Source organism: Aricia agestis, chromosome 7 (genome assembly GCF_905147365.1).
Source record: "Aricia agestis chromosome 7, ilAriAges1.1, whole genome shotgun sequence".
NCBI lineage: Eukaryota > Metazoa > Arthropoda > Insecta > Lepidoptera > Lycaenidae > Aricia > Aricia agestis.
The window spans coordinates 13,032,529-13,049,220 of record NC_056412.1 but is presented as its reverse complement, the minus strand read 5'-3'; the positions used below and the strand labels follow the sequence as shown (position 1 = coordinate 13,049,220).

The following is a 16,692-nucleotide window of genomic DNA, read 5'->3' as shown; positions in this document are numbered from 1 at the left end:
ATTACACACGGTGCTGCTCGCCAGTTCTGTTATACTTGAACTTGGCTTGACACGCTGCTGCCTGTCTACATTTGTATAGCATAGCGTACTAAACAAAGTAGGTTGCATTAGTTTTGGTTTTGGCTAAAATATTCCCGGGTTCCGTCAATGACAAAGTCAACAAAATCATGACCACGTGTATTATTTTCCTCTATGATCATGAGTCATGACAAAATCATAGTCTGTGTCTTAACATATTTAAGTATTTGGAAGATCTTAATTTTTTTAAATTAAAACTGCAGTACACGGACGTAAAAAAAATACGGACGGATCGCCATTAAGAAATGGGTGAAGCACCCTTAATAAGCCCAGGCGATCATATGTACACATCTTGCACAAACACTCGCACTGTAATAAGCCGATCGTACCGCCATTACGCAATTAGACTGCATCGCGGTGACACGTCTTTGTCAATCATAAATAAAAATAAATATGCCATCTTGTGTTGTAAAATGGTGCAAGAACAATACAACCTTACACAAAAAACATCAAGGAATAATATTTCATAGGTAAGATAACATATTTTTAAAGTATTTTGATAAAATAATGTAAATATTAATTCAACTTCAACAGGTCAGTAATGTCCATAACAAAGTGGGGAAATTTTCCCCAAACCGGGGAAAATTTTAAATTATTTTTAAATAATCAAATAATTAATTTTATTGTCTTTTATTAGTGTCATGTAAGTATTTAGCATACTATTGACCAGTAATTAGGCAGGAATACAATAATAGGGGTGTAGACAGTAAACGAAATCTAATACAAATTATTGTTTTTTTGAGAGTTTGTATTATAGAATTACCGAAAATGGACATATTTTACTTAATAACTTTATAATATTTTTTATATTGAATAAGTGATTTTTTAAATTGAAATAAGAGTGTATTTATTTTTTATACATATTTTTAGGTGTGACAAAATACTTATGTACTATCAGAGAAGTTGATTCTCTAAGTTGATAAGTAGTTTGGTTGCGTTACGTCAAACCCAGCCGACAGATCACAATTAACATTGAATTGACATAAGTATTCGACCAAATAACGTTGGTCTGTCAATTGCATAGGAATCAACTTCCTTGATGGTACATCTGTAAAATAATTATATTTCCTAAAAATAGTCTACACCCCTATTAATTTCTTAATTTACAAAAGTGGATATAATTGTTGTTTGACGACCTCTGTGGCTCAGTGGGTGGGCTGTCGGTGGCTCAAGCCGGGGGTCGCGGGTTCGAATCCTGCCGACGGAACAAAAAGTTTTCAAAGTTCCTGGGTCATGGGTGTGTATTAAATATGTGTATCATATAATAAAAATCTTAAATATATGTATAGTATAACAGTATTAAATATATTTCCGTTGTCTGGTACCCGTAACACAAGTCCTTCAGGTACTTAGCACGGGGTCAGACTGACGTGGTGTGAAGCGTCCATAGATAAAATTGTTGTCTTAGATTTCCTTCAGTAGTAGGGGAGGGAAGGTGCTATTGGTGCAGTCACCCGAGCGTCATTGAGACCTAGTAGGAATGAAAATATTGAATGGACCTCTAGATCAGCAATAAATTTAACACCATGTTAGGTGATTTGATTTGACGTTAGCGCATGGTAGAACTCTCGATAGCTCTAACAGGCCGTTAACTGATTTAACAAGCCATTATTTATTTAACATTATTTGATTGTTTGATGAAACGGGTTACGGGACTTAAGTATCTTATATCTTTTCGTATACAGGTTTCTTATATAGGTTTCGGGGGCGATAAATCTGTCTAGCTAGGAATTATTTTTAGAAAATGTCATTTTATTCGTGTTTTATCGAATACCGAGCAAAGCTCGGTCAAATAGCTAGTAATAATTTTATTATTGTAAATGTTTGTACATAATCATAATTACTAATAATCTTATGAAAATAATATACTTCTCTGTACGTAATATGTGTTTTTTTTTCTATCTATAGTGTCATAAAAATAATATTTTCATTATGACATCTTTAACAACCGCTTACATTTCTGAAGCGAAAAAACATAAAAATATGTTTAAGTATAAAAAATAACATTTAACTTGTCTGAGTTTACAAAAAAAAGTAGGGAAATTTTACAAATTTATGATTTATATGGCAACCCTCATATCACGCACACGTCCTACACGGGCGGCCATAACTAGGCTTCACTCGTGATTAGAGAAGGTTACGTCCGTACTTTTTTTACGTCCGTGCTGCAGTATTACTATTTTCTACTTTCTACTAATATGTAGTTTTCGGCGGCGGCTTTTAAATCCAGTGAAATATTGAGTTACATTACAAAAATGTCACTAGCTTTTGGAAGAAAAGTCACACACGGTAACAGGAAAAGTCGTCGTAAAAAGTGATTATTATCATAATATGAAGTAGCTGATTATTATTATATGAATGTGCTTACAGCTAGTGGGAGTCCAAGGAAATGTCGTATTCCACAGAGAGTATGCTCGGGAACACATCGTCCTCTTCCCACGTCCAGAGACGTTCCACGGGTAAGGAACTAAAATGCTTAGGTTGGGTTGCACCAGAGGCGTGGTTATAGTTAAAGTTAAATATGGCGTCCAAACACCCCATATTCTCATACGACATCTGTCAATTTTCCGGTTATAGTTAAGGTTAAAGTCAAAGTTAGTTGGTGCAACCCAGTCTAAGTTATGTAAAAAGCTGATTGTACGTTTGACAGCACGTCAGCACCGTACGCGCCGAATTTTAACATTCATTACATATAATGCAGAGCCGCGTACGGCGCGTACGGTGCTGATAGAATATGTGCGATCACCTTTAGGGCCAACCCACACGTACCACAACACAACCACACGACAACTACAACCACACCACAACCACACCACGTGGTCGGGCGTATATTTCGTATTGTAAATGAACTGGACCATTCACACGTACCACATTTTGCAGTCGTTGTCGACCACTTGTCAGATAAGTTATCTGTCAAAGTCAAACGTAACCACGGCCGACCACATCGCAACCACAACGTTGCGTCGATGCAACGACGGTGCGCGCACACCGCCCGCGCTCTTCCCCCCCTCCGTTTCATTGACTATCGTACGCAACCACATCGCAACCACATCGCAACCACTAGCGACAACGCAACCACGTCGGCATTTTGTCGGTACCACAACGCAACCACAAAATGCTGCAGCGACACCATTCACACGTAACCACTGCTCGACGACATTTTGTCGTTGCGATGTCGTGTGGTTGTGGACTGTGGTACGTGTGGGTTGGCACTTAGGCTTCGGGGTTTTTTCATAAAAGAAATCCATCGTGCACTTGGACGATGTATTCCTTCGCGCAATGTGTCGCAATGTGCGCGATGTTTTATATTATAGTTCCAGTACAATGTACAACTATAAAGGTGAAAGTTGGAAGCCAGCTACATGAAGCGGCAGCAGACGACGTGTCGTCGCGATAGTACTGGTTTCTAAGTATTTCTATAAAAAGTGTCGCTAGCTTCGTGCTGGCGGCGTGAAACAGCGCTTGCGCTGTATTTCGCCGAGTGAGTGAGTTTACCGGAGGCCCAATCCCCTACCCTATTCCGTCTTAAAAGGCCGGCAACGCACCTGCAGCTCTTCTGATGCTGCGAGTGTCCATGGGCGACGGAAGTTGCTTTCCATCAGGTGACCCGTTTGCTCGTTAGCCCCCTTATTTTATAAAAAAAAATACATAGAAACCAGTAGTGTCGTGAGTCGCGACAACACGTCGTTTGCGGTTGCTTTATGTCGCCGCTGCCAACCGGCACCAGGCGATCGCACATATTTTGTCAGCAGTCAGCACCGCACCATACGCGCCACGCCGCATTTTAAGAATTATTCGTTGATTTAAGGAGTGAGCACACTGAGACGGGCCGCGCATCCGCTTCCATACAAATTGTATGGAGGCGGATTTTTGCGATGAGCCCCGGCATGCTGAGCCCCGGCACGGCCCGTCTCAGTGTGCTCACTCCTTTAAATGACGTTACTAAATGCTGCTCGTGCGGTGCTGACAAATGTGCGATCAGCTTGATATGGTACCTAAATTATACGTAGGTACATAAGTAGGTACTCAGTACTCACTACTTATTAAACTTGTTTTAGGTTAGTCCCATGTCGGAAAATGGAGGAAAAATACCAAAACAAAATGACACGAATGATAACAATATTATAACGGCTTCTCATAGAATAATATTATGTCAAGAAACATCGGAACAGAAGGTAGAACTAATTTGTTTCCTTGTCACGCCTTAAACAAAGAACTTTGTAGAATAAGAAAAAGCAGACAAAATATTTAAACCTAACCTAACCCTCCACACGAAAACTTCTTGTTTTAGATTCCTAGTGAGAGTGGTGTTAATCCTGAAAAACTAACTAAAGGACAAATAAACGAACTAGGTATTATGTACTCAATTTTTTGTTTTACTTTACGTACTTTACCTAGTGTGTAATCTACAGGGTGTTTCAAATAAATAAGGTTTAGTAAGCCGAAAGGGGGTGATTCGGGGGGGTCATTCTGAACAAACTTTTGTACTGCGACTTTTGGAAATTCGCGAAAAAAAATTATTAATTTTCCATAGACATTTTTTTTAATTCGTCCCGGTCGGGAAAGGCAAAAGGAGCGTTGCCCATACAGCCATTTTCCATAGACACTTTGTTGGTCACGAGACTTTTGACTATGGAAATGCAAAATTTTTTTCGCGAATTTCCAAAACTCGTAGAACAAAAGTATTCCCTGAGTCACCTTTCGGCTTGCTATAATATAACTTATTTATTTGAAACACCCTGTATAAGTACGTTTGTTGCAGGTCATTACTCATTTATATATTTGCTGTTTACAGTTTAACCACTGACCTCTATAAGTGGGTTTAACCTAATTATGTTATTTTTAATAACATAATGGTCTATGTTTTTAGATTCAAATAAAGCTAATATCGACCCTATTGAACTAAAAGCGAGTTGGAAGGTAAAAAAGGAGCAATTCGATAAAATGAGGGATGACCTAAAGGAAAGACAAGTAAGTTCGCCTAGCAAAAATATTTTAGATTAGTACATGAATTTTTTTTATTAATTTACAGAATTTTAAAAAAAACTTGTGGCACTCGGGGACTGCCGCGGTAAAGCTATTGCAGTTAGCAGCTAGTATACACCTATACGTCTACTCGCACGCTCACAAACACCCTGCCGAAGTCTGCCTGAAACGCTAGACGAGAGTTAGGTTTATTTTCGTTACGGAATTTCTTGATTCGGTCGCCGTGCGTTTTTTTTTTCGTAAAAAAAAATTCGTAACATCTATATAGCTTAAAAATATTACAGGGCACAATAATGGAAGTATATGCAGATCTCAAGACCGCTGAGGAGGAGTTAGCTTTACTAGGCCAAAAACTGAGTTCCCATGCTACTGAAAATGACCTGCAAATCATGAATGTAGCAAAGTTGACTCCGCGACGGTTGTTAGAGCTTTGTGGTGAAACGAAGGCCTGCAGTCCAGGTAGAGTAATTCACCTTGGACATAGTAAAAGGAGGGGAAGTATAGTCAGTCAAGAAAGTGAAGAAATTAAAAAGTGGCAACAACATCTCATCCCTTTTTAGGGTTCCGTAGCCAAATGGCAAAAAACGGAACCCTTATAGATTCGTCATGTCTGTCTGTCTGTCTGTTTGTCTGTCTGTCTGTCCATCCGTATGTCACAGCCAATTTTCTCCGAAACTATAAGAGCTATACTATTGAAACATGGTAAGTAGATGTAGTCTGTGAACCGCTTTAAGATTTAAATGGAATGGAAAAATTATTTAAAATTTTAGGGGTCCCCATAGACACAACTGAAACAAAAAACCTATACGTGTGGGGTATCTATGGATAGGTCTTCAAAAATCATATTGAGTCTTCTACACTACTATTATAAAGAGGAAAGATTTGATTTTTTGTTTGTTTGTTTGTTTGTTTGTTTGAGTCGAATAGGCTCCGAAACTACTGGACCGATTTGAAAAATTCTTTTACCATTGGAATCCTGCATTATTTCTGCTGAACATAGGCTAATTTTTATTTTGGAAAAATATAAGGTTCCGTAATATATTTGGGATTTTCGGACGCAAGGTTTAAAAAATCAACCAGAAAAGTTACTTATTTTGCGTACGCTGCCTAAACTATAAAAGATAGAGGCATAAAATGTTCTAAGTAATTATAGATCTTTTAAATATCTACAAAAAAGTCCGCGACACACTATACCTATCTATGTTGAGTGAGGCACAATAACCATTTTTTTATTAAAAAATCTAGAATTTTTTTTGGACTATATTTAAATGCGTTTATTTAAATCATGCTATTGACCCTTATCAAAATAAATTATTTCATCACTAAGTACAGTTAATGTAGATAATATTCGGTCTTTGAATGATTAAAATTGGACGTTTGGTTTTAATGTTATGGCGAAATTAAAATATTACGATTTCTGCTGCACGTTGCGAATTGGGCGTCAAGGCGCGATGCGCGGGTGTGCGTGCGGTAGGGGAGAGATTTAATTATCAGTGCCACAGACTCGCCCGGAGAGTCCACGTAAATATTACCTCGATCGTGGGAATCGCAGACACAATAGATTTTCAATAGTTATGCGACAGCCGGGTGCTGCTTTATTGATTTGATATAGACTATCGTGCTTCATTATTATAATCCTAATTTCAAAAAAGCTTTAAAAGTTATGACTACGAAAGTAATATTTTTAGAACTTTTTAAAATAAGTTTTGAATGACTATTATTTTTGATTGCTATTATAATTAATTAATTTCTTTAACTATAAATCTCCAATAGCGGCAGCCGGCTGCCAGCATAACAATTGAAGATCTATTGTGTCTGCGATACCCACGATGCCGATGCACGATGGAAGTATTTTTAATCCACACTATTTCTGCTGAATATAGGCTATATTTAATGGGAGAAAAAAGGGAACCGTATTAAGTGTTAATAATTGTGTGAAAAATCTACCAAAATATTCCTTCTTGCTTATCCATACTAATATTATAAATGCGAAAGTATCTCTGTCTGTCTGTCTGTCTGTCTGTCTTGCTTTCACGCCAAAACTACTGAACCGATTGCAATGAAATTTTGTATACAGTTATTCTAGAGTCTGAGAAAGGACATAGGCTACATTTTGATGTGGGAAAATATCTTATTTCCATGAAAATTTCGATGAAAATGAATTCGCATTGCGCGTGGCCAGCGCTCATCCCGGGGGTCCTGGGTTCGAGTCCCGCAGGCGGAACAAAAAGTTTTCAATGTTCCTGGGTCTTGGATGTGTATTAAAATAAAATTTCAAAAATCTTAAACATATTTTATGTATAATATTATAAAAAATCCAGAAATATATCGATGGAATGAACATTTTAGTTCTAATACGATTCAACAGATGGCGTTTTATTTTTTACTTTATTGTAACATAGAACTAATCATACTTATTAGTTAGTATGTTTTTGTTTATAGTTTTTAATACGTTAGAATATTATGTTTAATAATATTATCACTTGGTATAATAATAATCAATCTATCTTATCTTATGTAGAACTCCTACTGCATTTCTAATCCATACTATCCATACTAATATTATAAATGCGAAAGTATCTCTGTCTGTCTGTCTGTCTGTCTGTCTTGCTTTCACGCCAAAACTACTGAACCGATTGCAATGAAATTTTGTATACAGTTATTCTAGAGTCTGAGAAAGGACATAGGCTACATTTTGATGTGGGAAAATATCTTATTTCCATGAAAATATCGATGAAAATGAATTCGCATTGCGCGTGGCCAGCGCTCATCCCGGGGGTCCTGGGTTCGAGTCCCGCAGGCGGAACAAAAAGTTTTCAATGTTCCTGGGTCTTGGATGTTTAAGATTTTTGAAAATAAAATTTCAAAAATCTTAAACATATTTTATGTATAATATTATAAAAAATCCAGAAATATATCGATGAAATGAACATTTTAGTTCTAATACGATTCAACAGATGGCGTTTTATTTTTTACCTTATTGTAACATAGAACTAATCATACTTATTAGTTAGTATGTTTTTGTTTATAGTTTTTAATACGTTAGAATATTATGTTTAATAATATTATCACTTGGTATAATAATAATCAATCTATCTTATCTTATGTAGAACTCCTACTGCATTTCTAATCCATACTATCCATACTAATATTATAAATGCGAAAGTATCTCTGTCTGTCTGTCTGTCTGTCTGTCTGTCTGTCTGTCTTGCTTTCACGCCAAAACTACTGAACCGATTGCAATGAAATTTTGTATACAGTTATTCTAGAGTCTGAGAAAGGACATAGGCTACATTTTGATGTGGGAAAATATCTTATTTCCATGAAAATATCGATGAAAATGAATTCGCATTGCGCGTGGCCAGCGCTCATCCCGGGGGTCCTGGGTTCGAGTCCCGCAGGCGGAACAAAAAGTTTTCAATGTTCCTGGGTCTTGGATGTGTATTAAAATAAAATTTCAAAAATCTTAAACATATTTTATGTATAATACTAGCTGTTGCCCGCGACTTCGTCCGCGTGGACTTTAGTTTATAGCGCGCGGTGTCAACAAAATTTGTGTCAAATTTAAAAACTTTTTAATACCCTGGTAAGTGCTTCCGGTGTAGCGCGGCCCTTAATTAATCAAAATACCCAAAAACAGCTATGCAGTGTGCACATAATCTATACTAATATTATAAATGCAAAAGTATCTCTGTCTGTCTGTCTGTCTGTCAGTCTCGCTTTCACGCCAAACGCCAAAAGTATCTCTGTCTGTCTGTCTGTCTGTCAGTCTCGCTTTCACGCCAAACGCCAAAACTTCCGAACCGATTGTAATGAAATTTTGTATACAGATAGTCTAAAGCCTGAGAAAGGACATAGGCTACTTTTTTACTGGAAAAAAGGGTTGTAAGGGGGTGAAAATGCGTAAATTTGTTCAAATTAAGTTAGTTCCAACAATTCATAATAGATGGCGCCGTGCGTCTTCTACATCGCGCTGACGCTTGCTCAAAAGTCTTTCTATAAGACGTGGTATCATCTTTTTAAGTTTCGATTTTTTTCGATTGTTATATCTATTCTACGGTATTAAATAACTCAGTACTTTATCTGCAGTGACGTAACCTTAAATCTATCAATGATAAATAGTTTATGGGTAAAGTTGGGTAATTGGAGGGCTAAATAAGCTTTAAAATTTGGCATAAAGTATAAAGTTTAATATAAAAAAATGAAATACTTATTGTGTGCACACTGCACAGCTGTATTGATTTAAGGGGTACCAGGGTTTTTTTATAAAAGCTTTTGACACCAATTTTGTTGACATCGCGCGCTATAAACTGAAGTCCACGCGGACGAAGTCGCGGGCAACAGCTAGTCTAATATATTTTTTTTCTAATCTGAACAGTTTGCGAGAGACACTCTTCCAAAGTGGTAAAATGTGTGTCCCCCCCCCCCCCCTCTAACTTCTAAAGTAGGGGCATGATAAGTCTAAAAAATATATGATGTACATTACTAAAACTACCAACGAAAATTGGTTCGAGCGAGATCTAGCCCGTAGTTTTTTTTATACGTCATAAATGGTAAACCTTAATTTAACTTTTATTAAATCAACTGAAATATGAAAATAAATTAAAAACCTCTTAATTTCATAAAAATAAACCTTATAGCTGCTGCGGAACCCTTCATGGGCGAGTCCAACTCGCACTTGGCCGGTTTTTTCTAGATTGATTTGAAAGAGATGACACTACGATGTTGCCACTTTTTAATTTCTTCACTTTCTTGACAGACTATAAGTTATCTTCATACAAAGGTACCGCGCGCGGCTTGTATGTGTGCGCCATAGCAATTCTGTGGCCATAGTATCAATGCGTTGCTACACGGCACACAACAAAATCTCGGCGGTACCAGCCTCTAAAACTGGCCGAGATTTTGTTGTGTGCCGTACGTGGCGACGCATTGATACTATGGCGCACGCATACAAGCCGCGCGCGGTACCTTTGTAATTTGTATGAAGATAACTTACTTCCATAGCTGGGCATTAACTCTTTAATCCGTTAATCGTTAATTAACGAAGTTAATATTTTGATTAACGGATTAACTTTTAAGTTAACTTTTAAAAATATTAACGGACTCGTTAACTTCCGTTAATATGCAGAAGTCCGTTAATCGTTAATCCAATGCCAACTATTTACCGCACGGCACCGCGGCGCGGCGCGAAAACAGGTTCAGACAGTTAGTATGAAACGACAAGTGCCGGGCGGGCGGGCAGCGCGGCGCCGCGGCACGGCAACAGCGAGTGAAACAAAAACAATACATTTTCAGGCGAGTGAGAAGAGATTTGTTTCCTTTTATCATTTCATTACTCAGCGCCGTGCTTATACAGTGAAAGTGATTTGTTTTTATTGTTAATATAAATCATTTGCATGTTGACAAAGAAGAGTGCAGTGTAAATTAGTTCGGTAGAATACATAATTATAAAAATATTATTAATAAATAATAATAATCTGTAATATAAAAATGAGTCGCTGAATGTGTTGCTAAGCGCAAAACTCGAGAACGGTTGGACCGATTTCGCTAATTCTTTTTTTATTCAATATTCCTTGAAGTACGAGGATGGTTCTTACGGAGAGAAAAATTCTAAAAAAAATTAAATTTGCTGAAAAAGTCTAAAAACAACACTTTTCTATACTCCCATACAAAAGATTTGTGATAATACTCAAAAGTCAATTTGAACTTTAATACCACTAAACCTAAAATAAATAAATTTCTTTATATATATATATATATATATATATATATATATATATATATATATATATATATATATATATAAATGGATTGTCAATTGTGCTAGTAATGCTAAAACTCGAAAACGGCTGAACGGATTGATCTGATTTTAGTCTTAAAATATTCGTAGAAGCCCAGGGAAGGTTTTAAAGTGACACGAAGTTCACCGGGGCAGCTAGTATACAATAATTATAAAAATATTTTGTTTTGTCCCTAACCAGTTCACTTCCAGAACCTAAACCAACAGGTTTTGTATGTACACTAACGCAATAATATACTTAAATCATAACAAGGCCATATTACACATATTAACCGATTAACGATTAACGTTAACTTGCGTTAATTCGTCCGTAATGTAACGATTTAACGTTTAACGAAGCTAACTTTTTTCTTAATGGATTAACGATTAACGTAGTTAACTATTTGATTAAAGGTGCCCAGCTATGCTTACTTCCCCTCCTTTTACTATGCCTTGGATGTTTACAATATAAGACTAAAATAATAATTGCCCATTCATAATACACATGATATTAATTTATCTGCAACGATAAACGAGAAAATTTGAGAGGGAGGGGGACCATGATGATGATGGTATGCCAAATCCACACTAGAAATACTACAAAAAGAGAGTAGAAATACTACAAACTAGACCAGTATTAAATTATTTACATGTGTTTTAAGATGTTGCCGACAAGGAACGTATGGTTGCAGCATATTTTAATGTAGACGTGGAAAAGATTTCCAACATTCCATCAAGAGTAATTGGGACGTGCGAGGAAATGCTACAGAAACACAAGGAATTAATTGACTTGTTTGAAAGTTTACAACTGAATGAAAGTGTAATACTTTATTTGATGTATATTTAATTCTAATTATGTTTTCTACCTATGATAATATTTAACATATTATTTAAATTCCCAGGATTTATTGCATAGTAGAAATGGAAGGAAAATTAATGATTTCAAAGTCGAATATGACGCGCTTAAAGACAAAGTACAAGCTGTCAAAACAGAATTAGCCATGGACCTGGTGGAACTAACGGACGTAATAAGGTATGTACCGTCGAAGAAATTGATTCATAGGCAGTTGACGGACCTACGGCATTTGGTCGAATTATATCAATGCAATGTTAATCGAGATCTGTCGGCTGGATTTGACCATAAAGTTAATATACCTAGCGGAATAGGGCAACAATCTCGAGCTGTCAAACGAAACCGAAATTGGTTGTACGTATACACTTACACAAGCATGATTGAACATGATTTCTATGAGATTAAATTGTCAACGTGCGGCACGTGCCGACTGGACGTCAAAAAAAGTGCTGCGGTCATGTATCACACGTCTCTTTTTACCACGCAGTGTTACTGATAGTGACATCTCTCTTGCTCAGGCCTTTGTTTCTCTATTCCGCTAGGTATATTAACTTTATGGGTTTGACACAACGCGGCAACGCGGCCAAATTACATAGGTCTGCCATCTGCCTCTGAATCAAATTCTCTGATAATACATTGTACAGCAACGTGAAGATTATAAAATGATTCGCCACGTTCCCTTATATGTAGTATTGTGTTATTGTTATCAGAAAATGCGTGAAGGAAACAATGGCAGTATCACTGCGGAACAAAAATCTTACGAGCGAATTGTCTCGACTCAACTCGAAGAACAGTCTTCCTCCGAAGCAAATCCATGATAAGGATCACGTTTTCAAACAGCATCCCAATAAAATTAAAATTGAGGTTTTGTTTACCGCCATACTAGTAAAATAGCTTGTAGAATCAAATAGTTACTGGTAGCATATAGCACCCATACTTCCACACTAGTATTATAAATGCGATAGTGTGTCTGTCCTCTTCACGGATAACCGCCGAACTGATATTTGGTGTAGAGCATATTATAATTTGACTCCCGAGAAACGACATCAGACACTTTATCTCGGAAAAATTACAGACCTCAAAGTGTTATCACTTAAATTGTTACCCCTTTTGGTTTTCTTACACATTATAGGAGCTCGAAAAAATAGTTAAAGAAGAAAAATTGAAAAACTTATCAATGAAAGAACGTTTAAAGAAATTCGAAAGTGAAGCGAAAATGAACGAAAATCGTGCCGTCCACTTAGAAGGGGCTCTGGAACAAGCGAGAGAGGAATATCGTGTCCTGGAACGAACTATACAAAATCAACGGGATCAGGTAACTTTATGTAACTTTATTGAAGTCAAACTTCTTTAATTTGAAGGCTGCGCGGCGTCATGAAAAAGAAGGACGAATAAACAATAATATTGCGTCACGACTCGCGATGCCGCGCCGCGCCGCGCGCCGTAACGATTTTCGATACATGTTTCACTTCTAAGTTCTAAGACGTGTACACAGTACACACGCTCTTTTTGACTTTTATAAGTATTTTTTACTAAAAAATAAAACACAAAACTTTAAGCGTTGTGTGTAGCAAATTACTTATTATTACTTCTGAATCCACAGTCACAGCAGGAATTTAACGAGGAACTTTGTAAGCTGACTAATTCAATTGAAGAAAATTCGAAGAATTTGGAAAAAATTGTTGAGGCTAAAACTAAACTACAAAATGAGTGAGAAAACATTTAAAATAAATCTTAACATTAATATAGAAAATTATATTCGTTTATAATTAAGTATGTATTTATTTTGTATCAGGAAAGAAGAACTCGAGATCAGGTTAAAGACTGTATTAGATGAAAAAATGAAATTGCAGAATATTACTCATACTCAACAATCTCGAATTATACAGAAAGACGAACAATATCAACAAACTTTAAAGATACTCCAGGATACTCAAGTCGAGTTGGGTAAATATATTATAGTTTACTTACTCCACGGCGTACAGCTATGTCTTTGTGTATATTCGCAATAAAGGAAACAAACGACAAACGGCCGGACTACGGAAATTATACAACTTTATATGTTACTAAGGAGTCAAGAGTCAAGAACGTTAATTATAAATCTATTGACATTAGTCACTATATAATCGATAGTAGTAAATAGCTAGACAACATTAGATACAAGCATACATAGACATACAACAGGTAGCTTAAAGCTGGTGCCGGTTGGCAGCGGGCGACATGAAGCAACCGCAGACGACGTGTCGTGGCGACACTACCGGTTTGTATGTTATTTCTACGAAATACCCTGCGCAGCTAGTGACACGAAGCTAGCGACACATTCATAGAACGTGTCGCGATGACACGTCGTTTGCTGCAAGTTCATATAGCCGGCTTCCAATTAACTGTGGAATATTGCCAAAGTCAATATTTTCTAATAATTTCTGGCTTTGCTGTAGTCGGGTGAAATACAAATGAAAACAAAAGAAACAAAATATATAAGAATTAAGAGTAAGTATACAATAAAGTAAAAGTAGCGTTTTATAATATAAAGTTTCACTATAGCCGAAGCTTTAAAAGATCGAGGAGACACAGTTACAGTCCCTCAAGTGATAGAAAAAGATTTAGAAGATACAAAAGCAGAAATTGAAAACTTGCATAAGAAGACAGCGGAGAAGAATAAATTAATACAAAAAATGAAGGTAAAAATATTTAATTTAATGCAATTGAGTTACAAATTTACGGTAAAACATTAAAAATTGTGGTAAGTATATTATAAAATAATATAATAAATTATCTATAGTACTTCAGTAATTATTTTTTTATATGCAGGAAAGGTTACATGCCACAAAAACTTTAGAAGACCAACTACGAAATGAAATAGAACAAAAAGCAAAGCATATTGAAAATCTTAAAAATAAATGTAGTTCATTAGAAGATAGGACAAAAGAAAGGTATAATATTTATGAGATGTTGTGGGTTCAAGAATATCCTGCAAAAAATCCGTACATTTTTTTATTTTACCTGCGATAAAAAGTAACTTTAGAGTGATCTTTATACTAATTTCATTATAATTGAACTCGAATCGATTAGTTATTACTTATTAGTATAAAGAGCAAGCGCACAGGGCTTCCCTTTGGAAGCCCTGTGCGCAAATCTCGAAGGTTTGGACTTTTCCAAACCTTCGAGATTTTATAAAACTTCTAAGTTTTTACAGAGGTACAGAGGTAAGGGTAAGAACGACCAGCGAGTAGGTGTATCAAATACTTACCTAACTTTCATTAAAGTATAAAGCCAGGTAGGTAGTCAACAGGGTTCCGTACTCAACAAGGAACCCTTATAGTATCGGTCTGTCCGTCCATCAGTCCGTCTGTCTGCCTGTCTGTCTGTCCGTCCGCGGTTTTGCTATAGGACCTACAAAGCTGTAATTTCGCATGAATGCACGTCATACATACCATGCCGACAAAATGGAACATGAAATCTTAAAAAAATATTTTTTATGGTACCTTCCCTACATATCAAGTGGGGATGAATTTTTTTTTTCGCGTCCAACACCCCATCGTGATTCGTGTGGGATGTCGTTGGATAGGTTTTTTTTATTATTTTTTAACAAAAGATTAAACCCGACTTCCAAGGTAAAACAATATTTTTAAAACGATCTAAAAAGTATGAAATAATTCTTATTAGTTTCAACGACATTAGGACTACTACCTATATTTTTTTGTAAAAAATAATAATTTTTGTTTTTTTTGTTTATGAAATATTAAGTTTTAAAGTGGAACAAATCGTTGAGTCCAGTGTCCTTCCTTCCTTACCAGCTAAACGGTTGCTTCTGGAAATGTGAAAAAATTCACGGGAGTAGGAAATATGCTGGATTTAAAAGAAAAATTATCACGGCTAAGAAGACTTCATTAGTTATTGAATAATATTGGCAAAAAAAAATTGCCATTGTATAGACTTTCAGCTTATTTAAAATAATGAACCTGCGCTCTTGAGCTACAATAAAATAATTATATTGAGAAATAAATCCTTTTATTTTTTAGCGAAGTGAAGATGCAATTTTACCAAAAACAAATAATGACCCTCGAGGAGGAAATAAAGAACGTTAAAAACAATTATTACAGAGAAAAAGGAAATTTGGATAACTTAAATAGCACGGTAATAAAAAAATACATTAAAATAGTTTTGAATTAAAAATATCACGCATGTTAAATTTTATTTCTAGCTAAGAGGCTGAGTGTCAGACAGATTATTATTATTAATAATCTCTTTCGTTTTATTTTCTAGGTGACTGAACAAAAGCAGAAAATACAAGAATTAACTCAATGCAAAGATGAATTGACAATGACATTACATAACCAGGCAATAGAATTAAAAGCTTGTACGCATACTATATTAACACAAGAAGAGCATATTAAAGAGAAAGACGCATTATTAAGTGAATTGACCAAAACCAAAACGAAACAAACGAGTATCATTGAATCTTTACAAAGAGACTTAGCGTCTAAAGTGAATAAAACTGATAGTAAGGTAATATTTTTGGGATAACTCATTTTACTTTTGTCTCAAACATCGACACCAAATAATAATAAGAGGTGGCAATCCATAACGAAAAAAATGTTTACAGGTAAACGGAAACTTGTATGAAAGGGATCCCGAAATTGAATCTTTAATAGTCGACATACGAACAAAAGAAAACCGAATATCAGAAATGGAAAAGGTTATGATAGCACTATACTATCAGGCACGCAAAACGAAATCGAAAAATAAGAAGTATCGAGAAAAAATTAATGTCCTCAAACAAGTACTATCACGCTACGAAACTTACATAGATAATACAAATGTATACTTCCCGTCAGAACATCTAGACAGTTTGCTTAAAATTCTTGAGAACGAACTTTAATCTAGACAGTTTGCTTAAAATTCTTGGGAACGAACTTTAGTAACCATTTTTATTGATGTACCAAATCTCCTGTATTTACGGCTGGACAATAATGCCTACAGAATATAGTCTCAA

At 35.9% G+C, this 16,692-nt stretch overlaps 1 protein-coding gene across 1 annotated transcript; it reads left to right on the top strand.

Annotated features, from left to right (window-relative positions):
* Window positions 1-2,249: 2,249 nt before the first annotated feature.
* On the top strand, window positions 2,250-16,578 carry LOC121729083 (myosin-8-like). Its single transcript, XM_042117470.1, has 17 exons — window positions 2,250-2,367; window positions 2,449-2,537; window positions 4,137-4,253; window positions 4,370-4,430; window positions 4,949-5,049; window positions 5,349-5,523; window positions 11,506-11,663; window positions 11,746-11,876; window positions 12,407-12,560; window positions 12,829-13,011; window positions 13,300-13,406; window positions 13,492-13,643; window positions 14,241-14,377; window positions 14,508-14,629; window positions 15,719-15,833; window positions 15,963-16,205; window positions 16,303-16,578. The coding sequence occupies exons 1-17, from the start codon at window positions 2,334-2,336 to the stop codon at window positions 16,576-16,578; spliced, it is 2,355 nt and encodes a 784-aa protein (XP_041973404.1). The 5' UTR covers window positions 2,250-2,333.
* The last annotated feature ends 114 nt before the right edge of the window (window positions 16,579-16,692 follow it).